Below are 24,959 nucleotides of genomic sequence, written 5' to 3' on the forward strand. Positions count from 1 at the left end.
TGGTAGAAAGGAAGGAACAGGCCGCAGGACTACTTTGTCTTGGTGCAGAATTAGGAAAGGAGAACGGCAGGATAATGCCGCTAACTCCGATACCCTACTAAAAGAGGTGATGGCGACCAGGAAGGCCACCTTCCAAGATAGGAGAGAAAAAGAAATGTCCTGGATTGGTTCAAAAAGCGAGCGTTGGAGGGCGCTGAGGACGAGGTTAAGATCCCATGGCTCAACCGGGGAATGATAAGGGGGTGCTATATGGGCAACACCTTGGAGGAAGGTCCTGACTTGGGGAAGGGAAGCTAGGTCCCTTTGGAAAAGGATGGACAAGGCAGAGACCTGGCCATTTAAAGTACTCAAAGAAAGGCCCGAATCGAGACCCGCTTGAACGAAGCCAAGGACTGAAGGAAGGGAAAAAACCATAGGGAACAAGCTGTTGTCGTCGCACCATCGGAAAAAGGCCTTCCAACATCTATGATAGATGCGAGAAGAATCCGGTTTCCTAGCTTTTATCATGGTCTGTATGACGCTGTGAAAAAAACCTGCGTCCCTTATGACCACAGCCCCAACGGCCATACCATTAAATTCAAAGACCAAGGATTCGGGTGGAAGAGGGGCCCCAGCGATAAAAGATCCGGACAGTCTGGGAGTCTCCAGGGGACGTCCGACAGCATGTTTACTAGCTTTGTGTACAAGGCCCTGCGAGGCCAATCTGGAGCTATTAAGAGAATGGGAACCCTCTCTGCCTTTATCTATTTTACGACCCTTGAGATCAAGGGAAGAGGAGGAAAAAGATAGGGCATGTGGAACTGGGCCCACGGGATCACCAGGGCGTTGCAACCGACGGCCATAGGGTCCCGAGACCTGGCTACATACTGGGGAACCTTGTGGTTCGTTCGGGAGGCCATAAGGTCGCCGTCCGGAACTCCCCATCTCTGACATATTTGGTTGAAGACGGTGGGATGGAGAGACCACTCGCCTGACGCGAGGCCCTGACGGCTGAGGAAGTCTGCTTCCCAATTGTCCACCCCTGGAATGTGGACAGCTGAGATGGCGGGAACGTGGTTCTCTGCCCAGCGTAGAATGTTTGACACCTCCCTCATGATCTGCTTGCTGCGAGTCCCTCTCAGATGATTTATGTAAGCCACGGCTGTGGCGTTGTCCGACTGAAAGCGGACCGGATTTCCCACGAGGAGGGGCTGCCAGCGGAGGAGGGCGAGGAAGATCGCCCTGATCTCCAAGAGATTGATGGGGAGAAGGGTCTCCTGAACCTTCCAGCGACCGTGCGCTGTGTGATGGAGAAAGACCGCACCCTACCCCTGAAGACTGGCATCGGTGGTGATGATCTGCCAGGGGAGGGGGAGAAATGACCTCCCGCGCAACATGGAGGTCGGAAAGCATCCACCAAGACTGTCTCATATTGAGAGGAAGGCGAATTGGGCTATCTAGGGAAAGTGGGTTCTTGTCCCAGGCAGACAGGAGAGCCAGCTGGAGAGGGAGAGAGTGAATTGAGCGTAACGTACTGCTTCCATGGAAGCGACCATCTTCCCTAGAACTTTCATACAGAGCCGTAGAGGCAGAGGAACCGGGCGCTTTAAGGCTTTGATGCCCTGGCGGAGAGAGAAGAACTTCTCTTTCGGGAGGAAGACCCGAGCTTGGATAGTGTTGAATTCCATGCCCAGAAAATCGAGGCGTTGAGTTGGAAACAAGGTCGACTTGTCCCTGTTGATTATCCAGCCGAGGCGGATCAGCGTGTCCAGAGTGATCTTGAGACTCTGGTCGCAGTCCCGGTGAGACGGACCCTTGACCAGAAGGTCGTCGAGATAGGGGATTATGAGGATCCCCTTTGAACGAAGGATGGCCATGGCCGCTGCCATTACTTTCGTAAAGACCCTGGGGGCGGACTATAGGCTGAACGGGAGAGCTGTAAACTGGTAATGTTGTTCCTGGATCGCGAAACGAAGGATTCTCGGATGCTGCTGACAAATCGGAATGTGCAGGTACGCATCCTGAATGTCCACAGAGCACAGATATTCCCCCGGTTCCATGGAAGCGATCACCAAGCGCAGTGACTCCATCTTGAACTGGCGAATCCGAAGGTGGAGGTTCAACTGTGAGATCCAAAATCGGGCGGAGAGAGCCATCTTTTTTCGGAACCACGAACAGATTTGAGTAAAAACCCAAAAACTGCTCGCGGTAAGGAACAGGAATGATCACTCCTGAGGTGAGGAGGGCATCGACGGCCTGGAGGAGCCCTGGGGCATGGGACGGCTGCTTGGGTGGACGGGAGAGGAAGAAACATCTTCCTGGGGGTGAAGAAAATTCTATTTTGTAGCCTGATGTGACAATCTCCCTGACCCAGGCATCGTTGACTACCGATAACCAAGCCTCTGTGAACAGAAGAAGCCTGCCTACCACCCTGGAAAGATTTCCAGGTGGGGGTGACCTGTCATTTTGAAGCGAATCTGTGTCCGCAAGATCCGGAAGGTTTAGAGGAGCGACTCTTAGCCCTCCAGTGAGGGGTAGGCCTGAAGAAAGGTTTTCTCCGTTCCCCCTGAGCGGAAGAAAGCTCCTTCTGGGAGGAACCGCCAGAGAAGGAGAAGGGCCGAAAGGACTGGGGTCCCCTACTATTAAAGGGGCGCTTAGGCCTGGATTGAGGGAGAGAGGTGCTCTTTCCACCTGTAGCTTCGGAGATGATCTGGTTTAGCTTAGTGCCGAAGAGCCTGGAGCCACGGGACGGAAGGGCAGTGAGAGACTATTTAGAAGCGGGGTGAGCGTTCCACGCCTTCAGCCAAAGGACACGGTGAATGGCAATGATGTTGCTGTTTGCTCTTGCGGAACAAGCAGCCGCATCCAAGGAGACATTTAACAGATATTTCCCCAAGTGTGCAATCTGGTCTGCTAAATCAGCTAGTTCCTCCGAAGGAGCCGAAGCAACGATGCCCCTGCAAAGTATCTTGGCCCAGGCAGACACGGCTTTCGCCACCCAAGAGGAGGTGAAATTCAGTCAGAGAGGCACCGGATGCCTCAAAGGCTGATTTGGTTAAAGTCTCAATTTGCCTGTCCGTAGCGTCCATAAGAGATGCTGTATCAGGGATAGACTGAACTGTCTGCGAGAGACAGGCGGGTCTACCTTAGGGGAATCAGACCATTTGCTGACTAGGTCTTGATTAAAGGGGTACAAAATATCCAGACGCTTTCTTCCTGGAAAACGTTTTCCGGGTTGTTCCCAGTGTCTAGAGGTAGTATTCTCAAACTGTTTGTGATTGAGAAAAACTCTAGAAGGCCATTTCACCCGTTTGAATGAAACGGGGTCCTCCTGGGAGGTGGAAACCTCCTCCCTAAGTTCAAGGATTTGAATAATAGCAGAAATAAGGCTATCTACCATGTCCTGCGTGCCAGAGGTCTGATCTGTATCTGAATCAGACTCTGAGTGCGAAAGTACATCCAACCCGACGTCCGCATCAGAGGAGGGGGAATGGGTGGAGAGGAGTATTCTAGATGGTGCAGCGGGTTCCAGAGAGCTGGATGAGGAGCTAGACAGAGCCCTCTTTCTGGATCCTTTCTCCAATCGGAACCTGTGCGGGTCGTGGTCAGGTGCGAACGAATCGCCATGGGAGGCGTTCGTGGCACTGGTGGCAGAAGATAGAAGCGGCAAGCGCTCCAGGACCTGTACCAGGGACTGGGACACTTTTGTCAGGTCTGAGACTGACTGAGACATAGCAACAGTCCACTCCGGGGGAGTGCACTCATCCCGAGCAATAGGAGCTTCCTGAGAGACGGACATGGTGGAAGGACTGCAGGACAGACAGAAAGGCGAGGGCTGGCCTGAAGCCCACTTTCTCTTACAGCGGGCACAAGCGTAATGGGTCACCGGGGGTTTGTAGCCGGAGGCCTGTGTGGGGTTAGGCATAGGTAGAGCCTGAATGAGGACTGCAGCAGGACGCTATAAAGGCGATACTGCTGAAGAGGGCTGTAGCAGAACGCTAAGAAGGCGATGCTGCTGAAGGGAGTAAAGCCGAGGAAGGAGGCAGGGAATGCAGAGCCTACCACACACCCAGCGATTGCAGAGGCAGCGCAGGTACTGTGTCCCCCTCCGAATCCTGAAGACGCTGCAGGAGCCAGCTAAGGCTACTTTCACACTAGCGTCGTTTGCAATACATTGCAATGCGTCGTTCAGGAGAAAAAACGCATCCTGCAAGGCTGTCTGCAGGATGCGTTTTTTCCCCATAGACTAACATTACCGATGCATTGCGACGTATTGCCACACGTCGCAACCGTCGTGCGACGGTTGCATCGTGTTTTGGCGCACCGCCGCCACAAAAAAAGTTACATGTAACGTTTTTTTGTGCGTCGAGACCGCCATTTTCGACCGCGCATGCACGGCTGAAACTCCGCTTCCTCCTCCCCGGACCTTGCAATGGGGAAGCGTCGTAAGACTGCTTCTGCTGACCACGTCGGGCATTTTTTTCACAGTATGCGTCGGTACGCTAGTGTGAAAGCAGCCTAAGATGGATGCAGTTCTCTCTGGCCATGTGGCGCTGGAACAAAGTGGTGAGCGGGCAAAGCTGTGTTCGGGCGCGCAGAAGTGTGGGCGTACACAAGAAAAAGAAACCGGTGTCCTGATAGGCCGACGCGCCTGAGGGGGCGAGTCGGAGTGGAGAGCTGAGGCAGTGCACAGCAGGGGGGGGGGGGGGGGGGGCGGCATGCCCGGCGCTGGAGAAAATGAAAGTGCAGGGAATCGCGCGATTAGGCGGGAGATTTCAAATCGAGAGACCGGTGAGCGCTCCCATGGGGGAAGGGGGAGTGGACTTCTGTCCCTCTTGCTACCTTGCTTGAATCCAGCTCCCTGGTGTCTGAGGATCGCGTCAGAATCCCTCGAAGAAGAGGGTCCTGGGAGTAAGATAATCCTTCCCGCACCATGTCCGGACGGTGCAGAAGACGGTGTCATCCCCTTACGAGAAGGGGGGAGGTCATCCTAGATGACTACCGTCTTCCTCTCAGCCCTCTCCGAGGAGAGGGGTGAGGAGGGGAAAAGGCGAGGACTGGCTACCAAGACGTCACCCTGAAACACCCGTAAGGATGACAGGGGACGAAGTCCTGCCACCGGGTCCGAGAGTGGGCAATGCAAGGAGTACCACACTGCTCTCTCGGTCGCTTAAATGTGGGAAAAACAGGGTGAGAAGCTGCACCCTGTTACCCGAAGAAGTGGATCTGAAAGAGAAAGGGAAATGATTAATAAAACACAAAACCCTGTAAAAGAAAATAATGCACATCTGGTGGTTAGATCCAGGTCTGCCTCCTGCAGACACTAAGCAAAAACTGAGTTGCATTGCGCCTGTCGGAGGGTGTATACTGCCGAGGAGGAGTTAACGTTTCCTTATTTGCATAGTGTCAGCCTCCTAGCGACAACAGCATACACCCATGGTTACCTGTGTCCCCCAATGAAGCGAGAAAGAAAATGGTTCTGATGGGGGCCATGCATACCAGGATGAGGATGCCATGCAAAATGGAGTGTGTTTTGTGGACATGTGGACTTACCTTCATCACTTTTGGATCAAGTTTTGACCAGTGAGTAGGAGTACAAATTTCTTTCGCATCCCCGGCATCTTTATCCTCTTCTTCCTAGTACAAACATACAAATGTGGTTAGAAAGAGGCCTTTGGAAAATGTATGAGTGATGCAGGTCCGTGCAAGTAGCAAGGTCACAATTTTTCATTGTCGTCTCCTAAAGCTTTGTTGAGGCACATACACACATTCTAGCACTCTCACAGACCACTAAGTCAATCAATGCCAGATCTGTGAAACAAAGGGATGATAAATAGAAGAAGTAATAACAGAATATACAGACATTGCTCGTCTACAAAGACACAAGTCTGTAAATAAAGCCACCTCGGGTTATTTCCAAATGACTACAAATAAAATGGTTTATAATTTTGGGGTATGTTTTTCTTTAACATTTTAAATATGAAAATGATAAATGTGAACCTTTTGATGGGGAGATGATCATTAGGGCCAGAAATGAATACATCCAATTGACCCAGCATGCTAATTCTAATGTAAAAAATAAGACAAACAAAGAAAAAAAAAAAAGCAAAAAAAAAAAAAAGAATAAACAAAAATTATATAGAAACATTCCAAATTATCCGTTAGGAAGCTGGAATATGTGAGATTCACTACACTGCAGACGTCGTTCTTTACGAGGGGGTGGGTGGTGTTTAGTGTGTGCAGTGCATTTGTGGCTGTGTTCCTGTGCCTGCGAGAAGCGGAAATAGAAAAAGGGATTAGCGTTCAGTGCCTGTTCTCCATCAGCTTCCTTGCGTTCACCCTGAAGCTTGTCGACCAGCTGCTGCTTGTATCCTCGGCACAGGTTTTCCCACTCTGAGCGGGTGGGAAGGCAATGCCAAACATCCGGGAAAAATAAAACCACTGTCTCCACATGAGCAGGAACCGAACGCCCCTTGTGGGTCTCCTCAGGGCGATGGTAGCGAATCTCTGCAAAACGATACCTGTCGCAAGGGAAGAAGCATGTTGGAAAACCAAAATCTAGAATGCATAGAATATAAGCGCCTAGTTCTCTTGTAGCACATCATGAACAGCTAGATCAGGTTTGTCTATAAAGTAAAATAAAAAAATAAACACTGATATAAAGGCCAATGATTTTCTTCAGGTAAGTCGAAGCATTGTTTTCAGCAGAGGAAAAAAAAATAAAATAAAAAATAAAATTACTAGAGTGGATACTGAATCTAATGAAAATTCTTACAAAACTAGATGATCTAATCAAATTGCAGTGAAATAAACATTGATTTTTCTTATCATTTTCAACAAAGCTCGAAATACCATTAGAAAACACGGCTAGACAACTTGAATTTAGGACAGTTTAAGATGCGTTTCTCCTGGACGATCTGTAGCTGAACGTGAAGAAAAAAAGAAAGTCTTCAAAATGTACAGAAACAGTAATACAGTAATTCAGAGAAACAACAAACCTCCTGCTCTTCGTTGGTAACAAACACACAATTTAGTAAAACTAGAGGAACTGCAAAGTCCTAGAAAAGTGAAGATAGAATAGGACACATGTCCAGATGTAAGTACTGGACTTACCACTGTGTACACAAGCTCAGGTCAATGCCAGTCAGAGCCTTACAACATCGGACAGCAGTTCTGATGAGCACAGAAGGGTCTTTGTCTGGATCTGGGCCATCGAGGGAAGGAGACCAGTGTCCTCCAATTGCCATCGCCTCATCTTTACCCTTCATTCCCACTAGAAACTTTAAAAACATATCACAAAAATTATTACAGAAAAGCCACTTAGCCATTGCCAGCGGCATAAGTAATATTTCATGACTATTATGGATCTATTATTCATGGAGGTGCACGACAAGTGCACCTTCCCTCCTCCCTCTGCCCTTCTCTGGCTCTATGAAGCCAGAGCTGTCAATCAAAGAGGGGGGAGTGGAGTTAGAAGGGAAAACATGTAGGGGCACTTAAAGGGGTTGTCCACTACTATGACAACCTATTCTTGAACTGTTTGGCCTCGATAAAATAAAAAAAACCTATATTCACCCCCCAAGACGGTGCCATTACAGCGGTGTCAGCACTTGCGGTCCCGGAGCGCTCATACGGTGTGGTGACAAGTGGTGCCCAGCGCCCAATCAGTGCTGGTGTCAATGTCCTTGCCTACGTATGGATCGAACATGAAGAGGAAGGCTGGGCTGCAGCGGATCCCTGACTTCATGTTCAATCCGTAGGAAGGCGGGGGACAGTGACACCCTTGCTGATTGGGGGCCAGGGTCACATGTCACAACACCGCACGAGAGCTCCAGGACCGCGAGTGCTGACACCGCTGGACCGGCACTGACATGGGAGGTGAGCAAAAGGTTTATTCATTTGATCGCAGCCAAACATTCAGTTTAAGAAGGAGATGTCTCAGTATTGGCAACTCCTTAATGCGTCATGAGACCTCTAAATACAAGTTCTGCTGAGGTTCTAATATGTATGGACACTTTAATATCAGACAATTTGACGTTCCTCACCAATATCACATCAGTAACTGGTTTACCTTTATTAGTCTCGCTGGGTGCTGGAAACCTTCTCTAATGTCCACTGGGTCCTCTGCAAGGGCACACGATTTGTGATATAAATCTTCCAAAGCTGGACTTGCCAGTAACATGACCTGTTTAAATGATGTCCAAAGTAAGAAAATAATTTCTGGTTAACGGTAAAAACAAATTATAAAAAAAAGGATAAAGGGAGAGTAATTTCAAAGATTATTCACATACTCTCCAGTATGTTTCCTGCACTGCGGAGGACACTGGCAATGGACAAATACTGTAGATTATACAGCGTACCTTTGCACTGTACGTATGGTCCACATCAGGAGGATCCAGAACGGCAGTATTTTTCTCCAGTGGATCCACTTCCTTGTGCATGACATAAAAATTACTGTAACTTCCAAGCTGGAATGGTCGAGAGATAGGGAAAGCATCCACCCATGTAAACTGGGCATCAAAGAAGTCGCTGGGAATGTACAGGTTCTGATAGCGCCGCCTTAGTTCCATCATGTCACATCCAGGGCTGCATGACAAGAAGACCACTTTAATAAAGGCTATGGACACTTAACATTGAAAATTCATTTTTGTTTACATGTGATAATTACTTTAGGTAAGTTGCACTAACTTTCAGTCATTCTTTTATTCATTATCAGACCCCCTAATATTAAGCAGCTTGTCGGCTTTTACGCTCATGCCTATCCCGATAATAGGTGCTGGATGTGAGGTCTGAGAGTCCAGGAGGCCGCTGCTTTCATGTATCAGCAGAGCCTAAACCCTGTAGTGATTTCCCTTTTCCACACTTCATTAACCCCTTCCCGACATGGCGATCTTCCATATTCTCTTCCAAAAACCAGAATGTTTTTTTTCTGTCCGCATAGCCAAATGAGGGCTTATTTTTGGCGGGACAATTTGTTGTTTTAAATGACATTTATTTTACCGTTCATCATACTAGAAAACGAGAAAAAAAATCCAAGTGTGGTGAAATTGAACAAAAAGCAAGCCATACTATTCAGTAATTTCTCTTTTGGTTTTGCTTTTACAAAAAAAAAAAAAGTACATTGCATGGTAAAAATGAACTGGAGGAAATATGATGATTCTCCTGGTAAGTAACATTATGTCTATAGCAGTATACAGTGGGGCAAAAAAGTATTTAGTCAGTCAGCAATAGTGCAAGTTCCACCACTTAAAAAGATGAGAGGCGTCTGTAATTTACATCATGGGTAGACCTCAACTATGGGAGACAAACTGAGAAAAAAAAATCCAGAAAATCACATTGTCTGTTTTTTTATCATTTTATTTGCATATTATGGTGGAAATTAAGTATTTGGTCAGAAACAAACAATCAAGATTTCTGGCTCTCACAGACCTGTAACTTCTTCTTTAAGAGTCTCCTCTTTCCTCCACTCATTACCTGTAGTAATGGCACCTGTTTAAACTTGTTATCAGTATAAAAAGACACCTGTGCACACCCTCAAACAGTCTGACTCCAAACTCCACTATGGTGAAGACCAAAGAGCTGTCAAAGGACACCAGAAACAAAATTGTAGCCCTGCACCAGGCTGGGAAGACTGAATCTGCAATAGCCAACCAGCTTGGAGTGAAGAAATCAACAGTGGGAGCAATAATTAGAAAATGGAAGACATTCAAGACCACTGATAATCTCCCTCGATCTGGGGCTCCACGCAAAATCCCACCCCGTGGGGTCAGAATGATCACAAGAACGGTGAGCAAAAATCCCAGAACCACGCGGGGGGACCTAGTGAATGAACTGCAGAGAGCTGGGACCAATGTAACAAGGCCTACCATAAGTAACACACTACGTCACCATGGACTCAGATCCTGCAGTGCCAGACGTGTCCCACTGCTTAAGCCAGTACATGTCCGGGCCCGTCTGAAGTTTGCTAGAGAGCATTTGGATGATCCAGAGGAGTTTTGGGAGAATGTCCTATGGTCTGATGAAACCAAACTGGAACTGTTTGGTAGAAACACAACTTGTCGTGTTTGGAGGAAAAAGAATACTGAGTTGCATCCATCAAACACCATACCTACTGTAAAGCATGGTGGTGGAAACATCATGCTTTGGGGCTGTTTCTCTGCAAAGGGGCCAGGACGACTGATCCGGGTACATGAAAGAATGAATGGGGCCATGTATCGTGAGATTTTGAGTGCAAACCTCCTTCCATCAGCAAGGGCATTGAAGATGAAACGTGGCTGGGTCTTTCAACATGACAATGATCCAAAGCACACCGCCAGGGCAACGAAGGAGTGGCTTCGTAAGAAGCATTTCAAGGTCCTGGAGTGGCCTAGCCAGTCTCCAGATCTCAACCCTATAGAAAACCTTTGGAGGGAGTTGAAAGTCCATGTTGCCAAGCGAAAAGCCAAAAACATCACTGCTCTAGAGGAGATCTGCATGGAGGAATGGGCCAACATACCAACAACAGTGTGTGGCAACCTTGTGAAGACTTACAGAAAACGTTTGACCTCTGTCATTGCCAACAAAGGATATATTACAAAGTATTGAGATGAAATTTTGTTTCTGACCAAATACTTATTTTCCACCATAATATGCAAATAAAATGATAAAAAAAACAGACAATGTGATTTTCTGGATTTTTTTTTCTCAGTTTGTCTCACATAGTTGAGGTCTACCTATGATGTAAATTACAGACGCCTCTCGTCTTTTTAAGGCTACGTTCACATTTGCGTTGTGCGCCGCAGCGTCGGCGCCGCAGCGCACAACGCAAACAAAAACGCGGCAAAACGCACGCTAAAACGCTGCGTTTTGCGCCGCATGCGTCTTTTTTGGCTGAAAGTTGGACGCAAAAAAAATGCAACTTGATGCGTTTCTTGCGTCCAACGCTTGCGGCCATGCGGCGCAAAACGCAGCACAACGCATGTCCATGCGCCCCCATGTTAAATATAGGGGCGCATGACGCATGCGGCGCCGCTGCGGCGCCCGACGCTGCGGCGCTGACCGCAAATGTGAACGTAGCCTAAGTGGTGGAACTTGCACTATTGCTGACTGACTAAATACTTTTTTGCCCCACTGTATATGTTTTACGTTAGTGGAAAAAAATTTGAAACAATAAATATATAAAATGTTGCTTGTGTCGCCACGTTCTAAGACCTATAACTTTTTGAAACCTCTGTTGATAAAGCTGTGTGGGGGGATTGCTTCTTTTTTTGCACCCTGAGCCAACATTTTATTGATACCATTGTGGTTTAGATATTACCTTTTAATAGCTTATAACATTTTGCTGTGTACTTGCGATTGAAAAAACAGAATTCCAGTGTTTTGATTTTGTCATGTTATGTAATTTAGTGATCAGGCTTAATCGGTCCGATTGCTTATACTGGATACTGCAGTACCTCATTATTGCAGCATATAGCAAAAGCCACTGTTTCCTATGAATGTCAGTCACGGGCTGGTTATCACAGGACCACCATCATGACAGCCATAAGGGTATGTGCACACGCTGCGGGTCCGCAGCAGTTTCCCATGAATTTACATTACAATGCAAACCTATGGGAAACAAAAAAACGCTGTGCACATGCTGCGGGAAAAAACGAGCGGAAACGCAGCGGTTTACATTACGCAGCATGTCACTTCGTTCTGCGGATTCCACAGCGGCTTTACACCTGCTCCATTGGAAAACCGCAGATGTAAAACCACAGAAAAACCGAGGTAATTCCGAGATAAATCTGCAGCAAAAACGCAGAGGACCATTATACGTGCGCACATAGCCTAAGGGTCTTCAGCAGACCAGGGGCAGTCATGGCAACTCACACTGCAGGAGGGCCAATGGCACTAGGAACTGTAAAAACCACCGTCAGAGATTAACAGTGGCATTAAAAGGAGATGAAAGCAATGGACATTGCTCAGCTCTGCTCGCTGCTGTTAGAGGCAGATGATGGCTGACAAACACCCATCATCTTCAGGGACCTAAAATATGATGTACCGGTATGTCGCATGTTGGGAACGGGTTAAGGATCATTTCTTCCCATCCACAACCATAGAAAGCTGTACTCTCTAACACAAATTCCCTTTCCATTTGCAGTATACATTCTCTACCCCCAAAGCCAGATTTGTGTCAGGTAGGGAAAGGACTTATTTTCACTCTGCAAAAGCAAAATGGCAGCTAAAGAGCCAGCTGTAGAAGTCCAGTCATTTATTAAAATACTGGTTGTACACTACAGCTGTGCAAATAGAAAGAAAGAAAAATAAATCAATCAGTAAGTAAGTACACAGGTAGAGGTTTACCTCCCAATAACAACCCCTTTCCATTTACCATATTACATCCCATTTTCCAGCTATATTCTCGCCACCACTCGGGATTTTTTTGGCTTCCCTACACCAAACGATTGTCAGCTGAGTGTCCAGCTGATCATGGGCCTTTTTGGTGTGTACTCCACGCACCAGAGTAAAAAAAAACAAAAAACCAATAAACTGTTAAAAGCAAAACTATTACACGTACCAATAATAGTTACTGCACAAGTCAAATTAAAGGGAACCTGTCACCCCAAAAATCTAAGGTGAGCTAAGCCCACCGGCATCAAGGGCTTATATATAGCATTCTGGAATGCTGTAGATAAGCCCCCGATGTAACCTGAAAGATGAGAAAAAGAGGTTAGATTATACTCACCTGGGCGGGCGGTCCGATGGCCGTCGCGGTCCGGTCCGGGGCCTCCCATTTTCTTACGATGACGTCCTCTTCTTGTCTTCACGCTGCGGCTCTGGTGCAGGCGTACTTTGCCCTGTTCAGGGCAGAGCAAAGTACTGCAGTGCGCAGGCGCTGGGCCTCTCTGGCCTTTCCCGGAGCCTGCGCACTGCAGTACTTTGCTCTGCCCTCAAAAGGGCAGACAAAGTATGCTTGTGCTGGAGCGTGAAGTCAAGAAGAGGACGTCATCGTAAGAAGGATGGGAGGCCCCGGACCGGACTGTGACACCCATCGGACCGAACCGCAGCGGGAACGCCCCCGGGTGAGTATAATCTAACCTCTTTTTCTCATCTTTCAGGATACATCAGGGGCTTATCTACAGCATTACAGAATGCTGTAGATAAGCCCCTGATGCTGGTGGGCTTAGCTCACCTTCGATTTTGGGGGTGACAGGTTCCCTTTAAAGGGACTCAGTCAGCAGGTTTTAGCAAGTAATCTGAGGACAGCATGAGGTAGATACAGATTTCAGGGCTGTGTCATTTATTAGGCTGTGTCCATACAATGAATGTTTTATCATCAGTAGATTAACACTGCCTAGACTACAGCTCCTGTGAGCCCTGGTCCAACCACACTGCCTCCTCTGATAAGCAGCTTACTGCCAACAGTAAATGTACATAGAAAGCGGTGGTGTTGGCAGCTGTAGCTTTCTAAGCTCTGCTACATCTAAAAAACTGTCAACTGCTGCACCAAGTAAACTAACTGATACATAGTTGGAATCATTGTCTCCTTCCCTCAGATGAGGTAGCAAAAATCTGGTCACAGAGTCCCTTTGAAGCACAAACATATTAAGAAATAAGCGATGATCACACTTACCAGTCCAGGGAGAACTTGGAAAACTGTACAGTGTAGCGGGGCACCATCCGCCTAGGTCTGCGAGGTGACCTCTCTCTCTCGCGCCGTGGAGATCTCTCTCTTGAGCGCTTCCTCTGAGGTGATCGCTCACGTGACCTGCGCCTCTCCCGGTCTCTCTCCCGACTGTAAAGTTATCAGAAGTTACAGGAACTTCAATTTCGAGAAAATGGTATTAAAGAATAACTAAACCTTTCTAATTTTTTTTTCTTCATGTTTCAGAGCCCTCGTAATTACAAGCAGGTTTGATGAGAGCGTACGGGTCCTGAGAACCCCCACCGATTGCTCAAAACACCCCATGAGAGGGGTGCAGCCGAGCAGACAGGTTATCCCACTTTTGAGCTTTTTTCATTGCTTTTTGCCTGCATAGTTCTAGCGATGGCAGCACAGGGTCTACCGTAAGGTTATTTATCACGCGAGTCCTGCCGCTGATCAGCCGCCGCCAATGTGGCGCATCATTCCCACTTCCTTTGCATAAAACTGACATCTGGAGGAAGAGAGAGCTGCTTCTGCTCTCCGACCTCCTTGGCACTGGCTATGCTCCACTGGTATTTTTTAGTGATCAAAGGTGGCAGGATCTCAGTCGAAAGAAAGATCAAATACAAATTGGGATGAAGTTTAGTTAAAGTGAGCTCAGTAAATGCTCACATGTGATTTATGTAATAAGTGTAGTCATTTGGTCAGGAAAGATATATATCTTGGTACCGTGTTAGCCAGTAGATAGAAAAATATTTAGAATTGAGAGTCCTCAGTGGTTGATACCTTGATACCTTTTAATGGCTAACTGAAAAGATGGTAACAAATTGCAAGCTTTCGGGACTACTCAGGTCCCGTCTTCAGGCATAGACTAATACAAATTCTGAAAAATCACATATTTATGCATAACTCAGCACAAAAATAATGTCATAGATAAGACAGGTGAGTGAAGCAAAACTGCGACCACGGACAAGATAAAGATCCCCAATTCACATGAGGACTACAAGATCATCACATCTCATGTGGTGTACCCAATTATCTGTACTAAATTTCCAACTGGGGGTCAGTATATAGGGCAAACAGGGCAAAAACTGAGAACAAGGATGAACTCTCTTCGCCACACAGTAAGAGAAAAAATAGGGATTTTTGTGTACTCACCGTAAAATACTTTTCTCCGAGCCATTCATTGGGGGACACAGACCGTGGGTGTTATGCTGCTGCCACTAGGAGGCTGACACTAAGTGATACAAAGAAAGTTAGCTCCTCCCCTGCAGTATACACCCTCCTGCTGGCTCTCAGCTAACCAGTTCGGTGCAAAAGCAGTAGGAGATCAATAACATATGAGCATATAGCATGTCACATTATATATGAGGGTATAGCATGTCAAATTATAAAACAAGCACAAGCTAATAACAGGGTGGGAGCTGTGTCCCCCAATGAATGGCTCGGAGAAAAGGATTTTACAGTGAGTACACAAAAAAATCCCTATTTCTCCTTCGCCTCATTGGGGGACACAGACCGTGGGACGTCCCAAAGCAGTCCCTGGGTGGGGAAAACATCAGATCGGGCCCTGTGTAACCGCTACTTACAAGTGCGCCACCGCGGCCTGCGGTCCGTCTGCCCAGACTCACATCTGTGGAAGTCTGGGAATTATAGTGCTTCAAGAATGCATGCGGACTGGACGAACTTGCAAGCTGGCCTGGTGCCTAGAACCCACTAAAACTCGATAGACAGGGAGATAGGCTGCCATCTAACACGGAAGGACTCCTGGATGGTGTAACGAATCCACCAGGCTAACATGGCCGATGAAATGGCTAAACCCTTCCAGTAACCGTCAGGAAACCTTCCTCTTACAGTGAGGTAGCCCAAATCAAGTGTCCAACCGTCGGAAGGACGCCGTCCTCGAGACGTACCTACTCAGAGCACTTACTTCGTCCAGAATATGGGGAACCCATTCCATTCTGTGGACTGGTGCCGAAAGAGATGAGGGAAGAACGATGCCCTCATAACAGTGGGAATACAATACCACCTTGGTAACAAGGGACAAGGACAACCTTGCCTTGAAGGTAATAAGGGAAAAAAGTCCGAAAGAACACAGCAGCTAGCTCCGAAGAGTCGTCAGGATGGCGAGATCGCAGAGAAAAAAGGGAGACCTTCCCCGATAGTAAAGTCTGTCCGGATCAAAAGGAGTCTACTGTAAGACTCCCAGGACCATTAAGGTCCCAAAGATCTAACGGTATGCTATAGGGAAGAACCACATGTGAAAACTCCCTGCGAGGAAGTCCCTACTTGCAGTTTTGTTGCAATAAGACGGAAAAATACTAGTTCCGCAAACGAAAAAAAACAGACGTGGTCAGTGTGGATCTCCCAGGATCATTGGGGCCCTTCCTGCTTCCGAAAGGCTTTCGGAAGTAGTGGAAGAAGGGTTATGGAAACTGGTACCATGGAAGAACCAGAGCATGGCGATGGCTTTTGGATCTCGAGGCCGAACCATGAACTAGAGTACATTGGCTTTCAGTCTGGACGCCATCCGACCTACATCTGGAGTGCTCCAGAGGCGGGACCCTGACAGCGTCTGCCGTCCAGAGTTCTACTCCTGGGATGTGTAGTGCCAAGATCACCTGAATGATAGATCTCGGCCAATCAGAGAATGTGAGGTACCTCGGCCATGATGCCTGACCGTGGGTACCTGCTAGATGATTGACGTATGGCACAGCTGTGGCATTGTCCGATTGAACTCGGAAGGAGTGACCCGCCAGAAGGCAGTGGATCTGCTGTAGAATTAGCAATACCATTCGGATCCCCAGAACAATGATCAGGAGAAGAGGACTGGCATCAGTAGTCACTAATAACCACTGAACCGGGAGAAAGGATCTCACATGGATAAGGAAGGAGCTCAGAGACTACCCTCTGAAAACCTGTTTGACCTGCAGAAAACGAGAGGACTGAAGGAAACTGCTTCCATTGTCGTCACCATTTTCTCTCAGAACCCTCCTAGCAAATCAAATGGAATGAAGGGATGAGTGAACAAGTGCGAAAGCTCCCTGTTGAAGGGCCACGGCCTTGTCTCAAGGGAGAATTACCAACCTTCTGGAAGTGTCCAGGATCAACCTCAAAAAGGATATCTGCTGGGCTGGAAATGAGGAAAAACTTGTCTAAGATTAGCTGCCAGCCCAGGTGAGAAAGGGTAACGCAAGAGATATAGACGACTCAGGGCAGTCCTGGAAGAGTGGCTAAAAAGTCGACCAGATAGGGCAGGACGACCATGCCTCTAGGGTGCAAGAGGAACATGACAGCCGCCATAACCCCTACGAACACTCTGGGTGCGGTAGCAAGGCCGAAGGACAAGGTCGTGATTTGAAAATGCTGTTCGCGAATGAAAAAGCGAATTAATTTTTGAAGAGGGAAAAAATTGGAATGTTCAGGTAAGCATCCCAAATGTCGGTGGATGCCAGAAACTGCACCTTTTCCCGTTGAAGTAGTGGCTGAGCGGAGGAACTCCATCCGAAGAAGAGGGACCTTGTCAAGTTTGGTAGAAGATTGAGGTCCAGAATTGGTCTTACTTTTCGGTCCCCTTTTTGGAACCAAGATCCCTTAGATTTAGTCCGTCCTGTTCAGCTCATCCACTGCTGGTTGGGTCTATAGGAAACATGCGATACTTTGTTCCTGCGTGGGGAACGCTTCCAACTTCTCACCAAATAACCCATCACCCTGGTAAGGTTGGGATAAGCTGGGTTCGGTGGCGGAGGGCTCCTGAGCTCATTTAGGGTGACCAGTTTCGGACTGGTCATGTGCCTTTAAGACAGGGAATATTGGTCATGAGCCTTTTGGACCAGGGGATACTGGTTCTGTGCCTTCAAGACCAGGTAATACTGGTCATGTGCCTTTAAGACCAGGGAATACTGGTCATGTGCCTTTAAGATCAGGAATACTGGTCATGTTCCTTTAAGACCAGGAAATACTGGTCGTGTGCCTATAAGCACAGGGGGAAGATGCAGGGGGGGGGGGGGGGGAGAGCAGTACTTTCTTGCCCGGTTGCATGTGCCCCTTTAATGCAACACCATCGCCCCGTGACTTCCATGAATAGGCCCAAGCCGGGGCCTAAAGTTCTGCAGCCGGCGGGATCAATACCAGGGGTAGAATAGAGGGATGTTGGTGGTTAATTGAGAGAAAAGAGCGTTCCAGTGCTAGGTGAGAAGTGCCAGAAAAGGTGGGTGGAGCCGCCTTAGCGCGCCACAGTGCGGGCGTGGCTTCCGGGATGCGGCCTACATATCGGCCGAAGCCGGGGGCTAAATTTTTGCAGCCGGTCGGAGCATTACCTCAGGGAGGTGGGCAACAGGGAAGCCATGGCTGAGGCTGCCTGTCAGCATGTAGAGGCCCATCGCTGACTGGATCCACTCACCATCGGTGCGCGTCCCGGCATGGAGCCGCCGCGGATGACTGGGATTCAGCGCCGAGGAAAGCGCGCACTCTACTGTTCTGCTGCAGGTCAGGTATTGTAGCGTGGACGATGCAGGGATAAAAGGGGGTAAACCTCAATCCACCATCCCTTTGTTAGGGAGGTGGAGAGGGACCGTCTGCCTCCTTGTGCCATCCACTTTAACAGTGGTGGTGCAGTGGGGGCTGCTCGGACGCCATAGAGAGGGGCCTCTGTACATCCACGGAGTTCAGCCCCCCAGGTGGACAGGGCAAGTTGTCCGGCAATAGGCCTGGCTGGGGAAGAGGGTAGGTGGAGGCGAAACTCCATGTGCTCGTCCGTTCAGGGTGCGGGGAGATCGGTGCCTTTGAAGGGACCCGTCGCCCATAAGAATCAGCTCAGGCGTGGCACGTCGCAGGAGAGGATACGGATAGGCGACACTCTCCGTACTCGCCTGTTGATGGTTCGGGGAGATCGGAGCCTTGAAAGGACCCGTCGCCCCTTCGTTGTAAAAAGTAAAATCAAAAATGTAAAAAGTAAAAATAAAATAATAAAGAGCTTTGGGTCTGAATAGCAGACTCGTCCGTGTGCCTCCTACAGACACCAAGCAAGAACTGGTTAGCTGAGAGCCAGCAGGAGGGTGTATACTGCAGGGGAGGAGCGAACTTTCTTTGTATCACTTAGTGTCAGCCTCCTAGTGGCAGCAGCATACACCCACGCTGTGTCCCCCAATGAGGCTAAGGAGAAAGAATGGATCTACCTGTGGCAAAACATTTTTGTCTCCCTCATCACAGCATAATGGACATGAAATTACTTGTATTAAAGGGTAATTTCAAATCTCAGAGAGACAGAAGAGTCTTGGATTATAAACTGATGACAACCTTTGACACACTCAGTGCAGGAATGAATGTGTCGCATGGATTTATGTCTTTTTACATCAATTAAGGAATTTGCTCCTCAGACTTTGTGGGGGCATCACAACACAGAACCAGACCTCAATCAGAGGACAATAAAACATTCACACTCCTTATCTATGAACTGTTCCAATATTTATGGACACAACTGTTTATCATTCTCCCATAATGGTAGTTTTGCTTCACGTCACCTGTCTTACCTATGGCATTATTTGTGTGCTGTGTTGTGCATAAATATGTGATTCTTCAGAATTTGTATTAGTCTATGTCTGATGAGACTAGAGTGGTCTCAAAAGCTTACAATTTGCTACCTTCTTTTCAATTAGCCATTAAAAGGTATCAACCTCTGAGGACTCTCAATTCTAGTCATTTGGTCACAAATGGTGTCCCATATTACATTCCTTATGAATAGTGGTGTCCACTGAGAACCCTTTTCTTTGGGGGACCAGGAGCACAAAAAAACATCTGACCTGACATTAGTTAACAATTGTCTTCAGCAGAACACATTTCCCATTCAATATTAATGCCTGCTAGAATTTGGATTCCACTTAAAAGAATGATGGACACAAATAAAGATGGTTAAAAAAAACCCTGGTCACTTCAGTACTATTACATAACATTAGAAAAAAAACACACTTTAGTCATTTTCAGACTATTCAATGCTTTGTTCCATTGTCTTCAGCTGCTAACAACGTAGTTTGAGCCACCTCTTTCCTAGATCTCCCCAATGACTTACTTTCTGTCATCTTTTCTAATGGATACAGACTCTCCTCTATCACTTCTCCCAGAGAATCTTGATGGGGGCTCGATTCTGCGAATTTGCTGAGGCTGGGATACAAGGCGAACTGGGGTCTGCAATAAGGCAGCTGAAACAAATACATGAAATTGGTTGTAGGCACCGAAATAGGGATTTTTGTGTACTCACCGTAAAATCCTTTTCTCCGAGCCACTCATTGGGGGACACAGGACCATGGGTGTTATGCTGCTGTCACTAGGAGGCTGACACTAAGTTGAGACAAAAAAAAGGTTAGCTCCTCCCATGCAGTATACACCCTCATGCTGGCTTCCAGAGACCCAGTTCAGTGCGAAAGCAGGAGATTAACAATAATATATCACGTAACAATAGAGTATAACATGTCAAAGAAAGTAAAAAAAAAAAAACCGAAAAAGGTAACGAGCCGAACAGGCTACCAGGGTGGGTGCTGTGTCCCCCAATGAGTGGCTCGGAGAAAAGGATTTTACGGTGAGTACACAAAAATCCCTATTTCTCCTTCACCACATTGGGGGACACAGGACCATGGGACGTCCCAAAGCAGTCCCTGGGTGGGAAACAATACAACCAAATAACTCCGTGTACCATCTGACTATAAATGCGTGACAGCCGCTTGCAGAATACATCTGCTAAAGGCCGCATCTGCAGAAGAATGAATGTGGACATTGTAGTGCTTTGTGAAAGTATGCAGGCTGGACCACGTTGCGGCCTTGCAAACCTGCTCCGCCGTTGCCTGGTGCCGGATGGCCCAGGAAGCACCCATCGATCGAGTGGAGTGTGCTCTAATCCCCGCCGGGATAGGTCTGCCCCTGACCCGATAGGGTTCTTGGATAGCAGACCAAATCCATCTGGCTATCGTGGCCTTAGACGCAGCCAAACCCTTTCTGTGACCCTCCGGGAGAACAAGGAGGGAGTCCGATTTGCGGAAATGAGCAGTTCTGGAAATGTACCTCCTAAGGGCCCGAACCACATCCAGGGTATGAAGGGCCTTTTCGACCCTGTGTTTTGGCTGTGGGCAGAAGGAGGGAAGAATTAATTCCTCATTAAGGTGAAAAGATGAGACCACCTTAGGGAGAAAAGCCGGAGAAGGGCGTAAGACTACCTTGTCCTGGTGGAAGGCAAGGAAAGGCGCCCGGCAGGATAAAGCGGCCAATTCTGAGACCCGTCTGATAGATGTCACTGCTACAAGGAAGGCAACCTTCCAGGAGAGGACAGCTAGCAGGACGTCCTGCAGAGGTTCAAACGGAGGTTCCTGAAGAACGCTCAGAACCAAATTGAGATCCCAGGTCTCCAACGGCATTCTGTAGGGGGGTACCACATGGGAGACCCCCTGAATGAAGGTCCTGACTTGCAAGTTGGCAACGATCTTACGTTGAAACAACACGGATAAAGCTGAGATCTGACCCTTGAGGGAACTCAGCGCCAGGCCGGAATCCAAGCCGGACTGTAGGAAATCCAAAATGGAAGGGATTGAGAAAACGAGCGGAGGGTGACCTCGGAGCCTGCACCACGAGAAGAAGGTTTTCCAGGTGCGGTGATAGATGCAAGCGGAAGACGCCTTGCGAGCGCTTATCATGGTGGGAATGACCTGCTGAGAGAAACCAGCTTGAGTTAGAATCCAGGTTTCAACAGCCACGCCGTTAAACGTAGGGCCCCTGAGCTCTGGTGGAATATCGGCCCTTGGCGAAGCTGATCTGGGCGGTCTGGTAACTGCCAGGGAACGTCGGATACGAGCTGAACGAGCTCCGTGTACCATGCGCGACGTGGCCATTCCGGGGCGACAAGGATGACCAGAACCCCCTCCGTCTTGATTTTTCACTACAGCAAATAACCTATATCCTTAGTTTATAGAGTAGATAAAACATATACCTTTATTGAACAAGCTAAAACCATGAGACAACTACAACAGATATACACATAAATCACACAACCGTGCTCTCTAGCAAGAACCCTATCTGGGGTACTGCATGCCACTGCCTGCCAGCGGAGGTTGGCACCCTAAACACAAATGCGAGATTGGCGCCCCCACTCAACGGCGGCTGACCCTGTAACTCCTAACATGCGCCCTATGCCAGAAGGTGTACCATACACACTGTCATGGATACCTGACAGGAAGATTGTTAATCAAACAGCATAGATAGATGGTGAATATATGTAAACATGGAATTTTTATTCTACCCTTAACAGGGCTGCATGTGGCAGGGTGAGAGACACGGACTAAAGTCAGGTGCAAAAAACAAAATTGTGCTCGTGCAAAAAACAACAACCACTCACTACCTCTGTACCCTGTCCAGGGATGCCCTGCCTGACTGTGGAGGTTGGCACCCTACTGTGCAGCGGATATGGCGCCCCCACTCAACGATGGCTGACCCTGGAATGACCCTATGGATGTGCTAAGACTGCATCCAACCTGGATAAACAGAATATGGGGTATAATTAAAGATATAATTTATCCCCTAAAGCAGGGCAGGCAGGCAGCGCATCTGCATATCTGGGCCTCCTGATGAGCCTTGCGGCGAAACGCGTTGAGGTGTTCAGCTCATCAACATGATAAGTATCGGCTCTTATCCTCTGTAATGAGATATGATGTGGTTTATCGGTTATGTCTCATTTTTTTGTCCATTGACCTGTGGAGTTGTGTTCCTGCCTGCCTGCCCTGCTTTAGGGGATAAATTATATCCCTGGCCAGGCCTGGACCCTCTGGTTCTTGGTTGCCTAGGCTTTCCTCGCCAGGACTGATTCAGCCTGAAAGAAGGTCGCGAGTCTCTGTCTGTGCGTGCGGATCGTTCTGATCTGGATGAGGCGGCGGGATTGGACCAGAATGGGCTACTGCAAAAGGGCCGAAAGCAAAAATATTGTTGGCACTGAAAAGCAGCTTTGGGCCTGTGTTGCGGGAGGAACTTGCTCTTTCCTCCTGTAGCGTTGGAAATAAGCTGGTCTAGTTTTTCTCCAAAAAGACGCCCGCTCTGAAAAGGAAGGGAAATCAGAGACTTTTTTGAGGAGGAATCTGCACGCCACTCTCTGAGCCAGATAGCTCTCCTAATGGTGATGGCATTCAAAGCCGCAGTTGCTGCACAGTCCACAGCGTCGAGAGATGCATACATCATATAATCTCCAGCCATGGCAATTTGTTTGGCAAGGTCCGCCACCTCAGACGGAAGTTCCTCTTCCTGAATGGATTTTGCGAGGGCATCTGCCCAGAAAACCATTGCCTTGGCAACCCAAGCCGCAGCGAAGGAGGGAGATAGAGAGGAACCTGAGGTTTCGTACACCGAGCGAGCTAGGGAATCTAGCTGGCGTTCTGTAGGATTCTTAATTGAAGCACCATCAGGAACGGATAAGAGAGTTTTGGTAGCTAAGCGCGAAACCGGAGGATCTACTAGTGGAGATTCCGTTCAATCTTTAACAAGATCTGCGGAAAAGGGATACTTCGATTCCAGGGCCTTTTTGCCCGTACAACGCTTATCCGGACGCTCCCTGTGTCGCCTGACTATATCCAGGAAATCTGGGTGAGAGGCGAACGTCTTATGGGAACGCTTGGTTCTCGTAAAGGAGAAGGAATGGTCCGGAGCAGAATTAGGGACATTGTCCACTTTCAGTGCATGATTGACTGCCTCGACGAGGGAGTCGACAGTAGATCTAAACTCCGGAGCATCCGGGTCTAAGGATGCGTCAGACTCATATTCAGAGTCGTGATCGCTATGAGCCCCTAGAGAGGGTGAGCGAGAAGTGGAGCTACCAGAGGCTGACTGGCGTGGCGAGTGCTCAGGGGAGGTAGTGCGGATCCGTTTTCTGGATGACCATGCCTCCTTCCGGTGAGAGCGGCCCCTGCTGGCCGATGATTCCCCTGATATGGAGGGATCTCTTAAGCCATGAAAAAGAGTGCTGAGCAGAGGGGGGGAACTCTGAGGCCGAGGAAGTGGAGCCTGGCAGGTGGAACAGGCAGTAAAAAAGGTAGTATGCACCTTTGTGATCTTTTTGGCCCTTGACTGGGACATGATGTACCCTAATGTAAGAGATAGTACTCAGAGATAGTACTCAGAGATAGTACTCAGAGATAGTACTCAGAGATAGTACTCAGATAGTACTCAGAGATAGTACTCAGAGATAGTACTCAGGGTCTATAGGCTATGGAAGCGAGGGCGACGCTGCAAGGGAGAACCTAACGTGGTCTCCTTACCCGTGGTCCTGTGTCCCGAAAAGAGTGAGGCGGCGGCGCTGAAGGGAAGACAGCCGGCGTCCGGAGCGCTGCACATGGAGGAGCAGCTGCGGTGTGCAGTGGAAAGACAGATGGCCGCCGGGGGTTGGGAGGGTAATCTCGCAGAGAGCGAGAAGCGCCAGGACCGGAGGGTGGAGCTGCAGGATGACGCGAAAAGGTGGGCGGGGCCTATCGGGATGCGGCCTGTGCTAGGCCGAAGCCGGGGACTAAATTTGCGGCCTCGGCCCGGCGCGCATCCGCGGAGCGCCGGAGCCTAGTGGAGACCCTGAAAAAGTTCGCCCCGCTCCTGTGAAGGAGCCCTCCGAAACCGCCAGGATGACTGACCCCCCCATGTGGCACTTACCCCGAGTAGATGGGGATCGCTGAGCTGTGCCCGGGGTGATTAGGACGGTGCAGGGTTGGGGAAGCCTCTATCCACCATCCCCCTGAGAGGGGGGTGGAGAGGAAAGGTCCACCTCCTTGCATCATCCGCTTTCTCAGTGGTGATGCAGTGGGGGCTGCACGGACGCCACAATGCAGAGTGCCTCTGAACAGCCAAGGGAAAACCTGGTGGGCAGGGCAAAATGTCCGGAAAAGAAGACCTGGCTGCAGAAGAGGATACGTGGAGGACACTCCATGTGCTCGTCTGTAAGAAAGGGGGGGGGGGGGGGAAAGAGATCGGTCCCTCGAAAAGGGCCCGTCGCCCCCAAAGAATCAGCTCAGGCAGTGGCATCTCACGTCGCAGGAGAGGATACGGAGAGGTAAAACTCCCGTGATCGCCTGTTGGTTCGGGGAGATCGGAACATGAAAGAATCCGTCGCCCCTCCTACGGACACTAAGCTTGAACTGGGTCTCTGGAAGCCAGCATGAGGGTGTATACTGCAGGGGAGGAGCTAACTCTTTTTGTCTCAACTTAGTGTCAGCCTCCTAGAGACAGCAGCATAACACCCATGGTCCTGTGTCCCCCAATGTGGCACAGGAGAAAAGTACTTTTAAAATTATCAATTCGTTAATATGTTATCTAGCAGATCATTTCGGCGAAAGTGATCCATTGCAGATATTCCCCATAATAA

General features: G+C 48.6%; 1 protein-coding gene across 2 annotated transcripts in view; it reads right to left on the reverse strand.

Moving 5' to 3' along the window:
- CCAR1 (cell division cycle and apoptosis regulator 1) overlaps nucleotides 1-24,959 on the reverse strand; it is an 86,640-nt gene that overhangs the window by 24,872 nt on the left and 36,809 nt on the right. For both annotated transcript variants that reach the window (XM_077259033.1, XM_077259032.1), the window contains exons 9-15: nucleotides 19,653-19,782; nucleotides 13,574-13,735; nucleotides 8,340-8,565; nucleotides 8,051-8,164; nucleotides 7,093-7,259; nucleotides 6,290-6,500; nucleotides 5,533-5,616 (exon numbers count right to left, since the gene is read on the reverse strand). In XM_077259033.1, the coding sequence (XP_077115148.1) occupies nucleotides 5,533-5,616; nucleotides 6,290-6,500; nucleotides 7,093-7,259; nucleotides 8,051-8,164; nucleotides 8,340-8,565; nucleotides 13,574-13,735; nucleotides 19,653-19,782 (1,094 nt within the window). The remainder of the gene's footprint in view (nucleotides 1-5,532; nucleotides 5,617-6,289; nucleotides 6,501-7,092; nucleotides 7,260-8,050; nucleotides 8,165-8,339; nucleotides 8,566-13,573; nucleotides 13,736-19,652; nucleotides 19,783-24,959) is intronic.

This window comes from Ranitomeya variabilis, chromosome 4 (genome assembly GCF_051348905.1).
Source record: "Ranitomeya variabilis isolate aRanVar5 chromosome 4, aRanVar5.hap1, whole genome shotgun sequence".
Lineage (NCBI taxonomy): Eukaryota > Metazoa > Chordata > Amphibia > Anura > Dendrobatidae > Ranitomeya > Ranitomeya variabilis.